Here is a 6,635-nt window from a genome sequence, read left to right as displayed (position 1 = left end):
AAACCCCCCTCCCCCGCGAGCTCCTCCTCGATGCGCGGCTCTCTCGATCCCAATCCATTCAGAGGGGCTGCCCCTTCTCTCCTCGCTCTCCGCTTGGTCGTAGAAAAGAAGTCCGGGCAGGGGACATGGCCGCCGCCGGTGGCATTTTCCCATCGCGCCTCGATTTGGCCGGCTCGGCGGAGGCGCTCGCGGCCTGGAGGGTCGGCGGAGCGCCTCACCTTGGCCTGGATGCTGGCCGCCATGGAGCTCGCCTCGGCCTAGAACTGGGGCTCGACGGGGCCTCCCGGCCCAGTTCATGGCCGCAGCCGTCTCGGCTGTGCAGGCCGGCGTCGTGACGTGGTGGCCAGGCGCTGGTTGCTGCCTCACCCGACCCCAGCGTGCTTGCAGGCCTCTCCGGCATCTCTGCTCCTGGTTCGCTCTGTTTACTCGTGGAGGCCAAAGGGGGTCGTGACCCCCCCTCCAAAACTGTATTTTGTTACTAATTACTAAGCGTTTTGGTGCAGCCCATCCGTGGATCATGTCTTGCCAATTTAATTATTATCTACATTGTTTTTTGAGCATTAGATCCATTAACTGAAAGGTATAGACGTACTCTGTATGTACAAAGCTTGTGTTGTTAAGATGACAAATCGACGACTGCCGATGAGACGACTGCCATATGTTCGATTACCTTGTGAATTCATGTCATTCGTATAAGTTTTTATGCATATTTTTCTGCCAGTTTAAAAGTTGCCCCCCCCCTTAGCTTTTCACGGTACGCCACTGGCTGTTTGAGCACCACTATGTAGATATTAGATGATATATGTGCGTCAACAGAGCAGAGGATTCAGGTTTAGTCATCCTCTGCATTGCATTTGATTCAGATTACTATAAGATGATTTTTAATAGATATTTGGTCTTACATGAGTCACATTGGAAATGTTTTTTCCTATTGATTCAGAGTAGTATTTTCATGAACAACCTATCACTGATACATCGCCTTTCATGTTCATTCACATATGCTTAATACTTCTGAATAATGTACGTCAAGAGAACCTAGGGTTCAGGTTTAGTGCATCCTCTGCATGTTCTACAGCTTGACCTTGAGCTTCATTCAGTTTGAGCTGCCTCAAATTTTAATATGAGTTAAACTGATTTGATTTTATGCCTGCTTAATGTATTGCGTTTCTTCTTACATTGACTCAAAATTTTATGTCTGGTTTACCTACACAAGGGCACAATGATGAATTTTACGGAGGATGCTCCTGGTACACAACATCCTTACTTCATAGTCACCTATTTGAATGGTGCAGAACATCAATGCTTTGTTAATGCTAAGTCCCATGATTGTCTTTGTGTGCAGTAAAGAAAGGCTCTGTTCTCTTAACAAGGATGGAAAGTATAACGGCATACAAAAACCAACGTGGACAACCCAGATCTGGTAAATTGTTTAGCATTTGCAATAATGCATAAAATCTTGGTGTGGGTTAAATAGCTAAACCTTCAAGACTACTAAATCTTTTACAGGAACTCCAGAACAATCTGACACTCCAGTGTCTGCTAATGACATGTGTTCCCTTGCTGAATGGCCATCCCATGCTCGCCGCAACCGTGCACTACTACAGGATGGTACTTGGTTTCGTTTACATTTGTGTCATCATTTCTTACAATCTAATACCGAGTAATACAATTTTTCTTGTATGATTTGGGCTGTAGAAGCTGGTGGACAGAAGAAGAAAGGGCGAGGTGTTCTAAAAGGTTTTAAAGCATCTAAGAAGCGTTTTGCCAATGGATCTGCAAAGCTAAATATTACATTCTCTCAAAAATTGGGTGGTACAGTAGGAATGAACTATCGTTCGTTCAAGGATGACGTGGTAGCCGTAATGAAAAGAAAGTTACCACTCATTGGAGTGAGGACGTGGTCGGACATTCACCCTACCATTCATCGACTCATTATTGCAGACATGATAGTGCGTACAATCTTTTTCACATGTGTTATCTTATTTTACCATCGATAATGCACTGCTTATGTATATTTACTTGTTGTATGCTTTACAGGACAGATGGGACTTGGAAGATACACCAGAAACAGAAGAAAAAGTTCTCAAAATTGCGAAAGAGCGATATAGAGGCTGGCGATCAACTCTAAGCTCCACTTACAAGGCATACAAAACAGATGCAGCTAGATTGGCTAATCTGCCGGATGATTTGCAACCAGAAGAGTGGGAATGGATGATTGAGTACTTTGGCACTGATTCAAAATTTCAGGTTATCTCTAAGATCACAGTTTGTCTATTATGTGTGAAGATGAAACGGCTAGTCTCACTGGTTATATTTGGTTTCAATGAATTGATAGGATCGCAGCCAAAAGAATGCCGATAACCGTAAGAAACAGAAGACAAAACACATAATCGGATCAAAATCTTACTCGCAAGTTAGTTTTGAGAAGGTATGAGTCCAACTAAATATGTATGCCTCGCTGCTAAATATGGTGTCATGTCTCAAGCATCTCATTGGTATATTACTTGCAGAGAAACTTGGAAACTGGAGAAGAGCCAGATTGTATTGCTCTGTGGGAACTCACCCACACGAACGATGGAACATGGTCTAACACAGATTCCCAGAAAGTTTACGTGAGTACACTGACTTTTGGTTATTCTATAGTTAGTCAATGATGTGCATTCGACATGTTTCATCATCAGATGCGATTATTCATGCATTGGACCGTGTTATTCTTGTTTCATCTTTTATAATGTCAATATTGATGCTGCACCTATAATTGTTCCTTCCATTTTTAGGACAAAGCACTTCAAGAGGTTAAAATGAAAGAAACTGAAACTGAAGGTCCACTTTCAAGTGAGCAGAAAAACAATATTTTCCAGACCGCTTACAAAGACACTCTGGAATGCAAGTCATCGCAGCCTCGTGGGTACGGATACATGGCCAAAACTTCAACTGGTTCTGAAAGGTTTCGTATCCAGATCGAAGAGCAAGCTCGTGCTACAGTAGCCACCCAGGAGCAAAACTCTCAGCTCAGCCAGCAAGTCAACGAATTAGAAGATCAACTACAAGCTGAACGTGCAAACACACAAGAGAGGATTAACTTGGAGTGTGCTGAGAGAGAACAACTTGAGGAGAGGTTAAAAGAAGAGTGTGCTAAAAGGGAAAGATTGTTGCAAGAGGAGCGAACATCAAGACTGGAATTTGAAAGAAACATGATGGCAAAGTTTATAGAATTGAGCCAACAGATGGGAACCCAACAGGTGATTACAGTCATATGCTTCCGACCTTGTAAGATTTATGTTGCTTACTTGCATTGCTAAAAGTGCACTTCTATTTGCAGGTGCCTACGAAGAGGGTTGACAAAGAAAATAGTAATCCAAACTTGCAAAATATTCTTTTACAGAGATCTAGTCCTAATAAGACTCCAGGTTCAAGGCCAACTGCTATTTCTTCAAATGCGCTCATACAAGCTGCAGCAAGGCATTCTCGAATGTTTAAAGCAATGGTAAGTCACAACCTTTGCTTTCTCTTCATGTTTACCTGCATTTTATACGTCATTGGTCTTCATAGTTAGCTAGCTGCTTCTTCTCTTTTACCATGTGTTGCTGCATCGATTCACAACTTATACGAAAAAGGAATATGTGCTAGCTAGGGACATGAACTTAACTGAAACTATACATCTAGTCTTAACTTAAATCAATAGCAGAAGCTTTTAGTAGATGTACGATCGGACAATGGCACCATTCTGTATGCATGAGCAGGATGTCATGAGCATGCGCGTAATGCCTTCGCTGATGAGTCCACTGCAATGTCCCAAGCAGTATCTCTTGCCGCTGATATGGGGGTCGTGAGAGTCGTTTTTTAAACGGACTCGCAACTCCTGATGGAAGCACTTAATATCAATAAGGTTGACTTGTCAGCCCATGCTGCTGTTATTGAGGATACCAAGTAGCCGCTCAAATTATGGTTTTCTTATTATGAAATAAATGTATGTCGTCGCTCGACAAACTCTCATGAGCTTGCTAGTCTTGGTAGGATGTTAGAACCTAACCACTATTTGGAATGGGAGGCCGATGTACCAGCCCTTGTGGCTGCCTGTGCTTTGGGTGATTCAGCCCGACACTGTTAAGTTAAACCAATGTTTTTTTCTCAAAAAAGAAGCTTTTAGTAGATGTAAGGACGCGGATTTTTGGGACATGGTGCTACGCGAGGATGTTATCCTGACCGATGATTGCTGCCATGCGATTCACACTTAATATAGTGCTTAACTGGACACTCTGGCAATACTTAGGAAAGTGAGTGAATACGCAACATTAATACAGTAGACATTGTCCAGCCATTACTGAATTTGGTGGAGAAAGGCTGTTGTGTTTATGGTTAGGGTGCAGGGTTGCAGGGTACCCGTCAGTGTAATTATTGTTCGTGACCTGGGTCATAGTAAATGGTGCCTACTCCTAGTAAGTAAAAGTTACTCACCCAGCCTGCACTATATATGGATCCTTCATCAACGTAGTGCATGGTGTCCAGTTTGTAGGATGGTGAAGGTTGTTGCTCCAGTTTTTGCTAGTTGGTTCTTGCTTGCTATGCATGTACAATCCTGTATTCCAATTTCCAATAGCAGGTTTGCTGCTTCTCAGCCTGGTTGGTTGGTTGGTATCCTCGAACAGAACAAAAGCTCTCATGCAGGCCAGCCCGAGATTAGGAATTTTGCTACAAAAACACAACCCCATGGCCGCGTCCGTTCTGGAGATGCTAGAGGAGCCAATGAACTACTAAGAGAGAGAGAGAGAGAGAGAGAGAGAGATGAACATGAGAGGAACAGTATAGAAGAGGGAATCGTGTTTTCGATGGAGTGTGATGGAGGTGGTGTGGAGTTGTGCCGGGACATGGATGAACCCATGCTTGTGAACTTCGGCGAGACTGTGATGTATGGAGTGATCACAGAGAAAAATAGTTGAGTAGTAGAAACAAGCAAGCCAGGCATTTAAAAAGACCAAGGGGAGCGTGGTGTAGATAGTTGGTGGGACTGACATGTACTTAATGTGCAGCGCCTTCAATGTGTGAGGCTGCACTGTGGGACAGAGGTAATACGCAAGCCATACAAGTTGTATATGGTGCAAGAAAATCATTATACACGCTTGATGTATTCAAACTACACGAGTCCTGTGGGAATGGACGGGCGGGATAACAACCTCGCATGGCTGCATGTTCACTCGTCATTTATCGATGTACTTGTGGTTATGCTTTAGACATTTACACTTGTATTGTTGTTCTGATCCCTTAGTTACATGCTTGCTGACAGAATATTAGTCCAGCTAAACTGGCGATAGTTTTTAACAATGGGGCTGGAATAATTGTATGACGTATGTTATGTTCGACTAATTAACTAGAACTTTTTTTTATTTCTTGATTGCAGGATCCAAAGAACTAGCTGGATTGGACTCTAGATCACGGGCAGTTTAGTCTTCGAAGTTAATTAGGATGGCTAAATTACATTTGAGTTTTATTTGATGGATATTTGCTATGAGAATTATGAATTTTATGAATCTGGATATTATACGTATGGTTTTGAATATTGTAATCGAAAGCCTGTATTTTTTTACGGTTGCAATAGACTATTACCACAACCCACTTTCGGTTGCCACATGCTAGCACCACTAAAGATATAGTGTTGCGTTATATCTCATTCGCTACGCCTATCTGTTTTGTTGCACTAGGATGTTGCAACGGAGCACTTTATATTGTTGTAATAGCTTGGTGCCACAAAAAATTTCATGATGCGATAACAGTTTGGCGCCACCAAAGTAAGTTTGTTGAAATAGAGTATCGCCACGGAAAGTATAAATTGTCGCAATAATTTCTCGCTACAAAGTTTTTACTTGTTGTGATACCTATTTATCACTATAAAAACAAGTACGTTGCAATTTCCTATTACGACGATTCGAATATTTGTTTCCATAAGTTAATGCCACAAGCGTAGTGGGTCGTGGCAACATGCCTAATGCCACGAAAACAAGGATTGTTGCCATAGTTTATTGCCACAAGTATAGTGGGTCGTGGCAACATGCCTAATGCCACGAAAACAAGGATTGTTGCCATAGTTTGTTGCCACAATTGACTATTGCCACAGAAGAGTATTGCGCCACGAAATGGTCGTTGTTGGCATAGGTTGTTGCCACAAATGTCTATCGCTATGAGATATCAATCTCCACAATTCATTACATGTTGCATTAAAGCTATCTCCACAAATCAAATTGTGGCATCAAGTGAGTGTTGCCACGGGAAAACATGTGGCAACTTCCCGCATGGTTGTTGCAATAGCACACTTTATTGCCACAATTTCTTTTTCGTGGTAATAACCTATTACCATGTGTCCAGTCGCAACGGCTGCCAACGAATGTCGTTTCGTTGCAATAGGTACTTATCGCCACGAAACAACATGTATTGCAACAAACGATTTTGTTGCAATAGACCCGGATCCTTGTAGTGATGAAGTGTGCCTCTGTTTTCAAGAAGCTTTCATTGACACGTTTTCATTGCGGGGGCCATGGCCTATGAGTTCCATGTGTCTTTGAAGGCATTCGGCCTCATTAACGGACGTGAAGCCAATTTACGCACGGTCCCCATAAGAGTGGAGGCACAGAAGTGCCTCC

At 42.7% G+C, this 6,635-nt stretch overlaps 1 protein-coding gene across 5 annotated transcripts; it reads left to right on the top strand.

Moving 5' to 3' along the window:
• On the top strand, window positions 1-5,604 carry LOC109733696 (uncharacterized). Of its 5 annotated transcripts, XM_073509356.1 has the most exons (11): window positions 1-411; window positions 1,214-1,247; window positions 1,343-1,420; window positions 1,507-1,608; window positions 1,696-1,949; window positions 2,038-2,247; window positions 2,336-2,428; window positions 2,511-2,612; window positions 2,778-3,242; window positions 3,323-3,487; window positions 3,804-3,953. In XM_073509356.1, the coding sequence occupies exons 2-11, from the start codon at window positions 1,220-1,222 to the stop codon at window positions 3,831-3,833; spliced, it is 1,527 nt and encodes a 508-aa protein (XP_073365457.1). In that variant the 5' UTR covers window positions 1-411; window positions 1,214-1,219; the 3' UTR covers window positions 3,834-3,953. The 5 variants fall into 5 exon arrangements, with proteins under 5 accessions (XP_073365457.1, XP_073365459.1, XP_073365458.1 ...); XM_073509358.1 differs by lacking the exon at window positions 3,804-3,953 and adding an exon at window positions 5,399-5,604 and having other exon boundaries at window positions 1-1,247; XM_073509357.1 differs by having other exon boundaries at window positions 1-1,247; window positions 1,699-1,949.
• Window positions 5,605-6,635: the final 1,031 nt, after the last annotated feature.

This window comes from Aegilops tauschii, chromosome 2, assembly GCF_002575655.3.
Source record: "Aegilops tauschii subsp. strangulata cultivar AL8/78 chromosome 2, Aet v6.0, whole genome shotgun sequence".
In the NCBI taxonomy this organism is placed as follows: domain Eukaryota; kingdom Viridiplantae; phylum Streptophyta; class Magnoliopsida; order Poales; family Poaceae; genus Aegilops; species Aegilops tauschii.
Note: the sequence above shows the minus strand (reverse complement) of the source record. Positions and strands in the feature narration are given on the sequence as shown.

Excerpts from the sequence above, each read along its gene's own strand:
- LOC109733696 (XM_073509356.1), top strand. The coding sequence starts at position 1,220 with ATGATGAATTTTACGGAGGATGCTCCTG. Across the intron at positions 1,609-1,695 it reads CCGTGCACTACTACAGGATG|AAGCTGGTGGACAGAAGAAG; the intron begins GTACTTGGTTTC and ends TTTGGGCTGTAG. Across the intron at positions 3,488-3,803 it reads CTCGAATGTTTAAAGCAATG|TATCTCTTGCCGCTGATATG; the intron begins GTAAGTCACAAC and ends TGTCCCAAGCAG.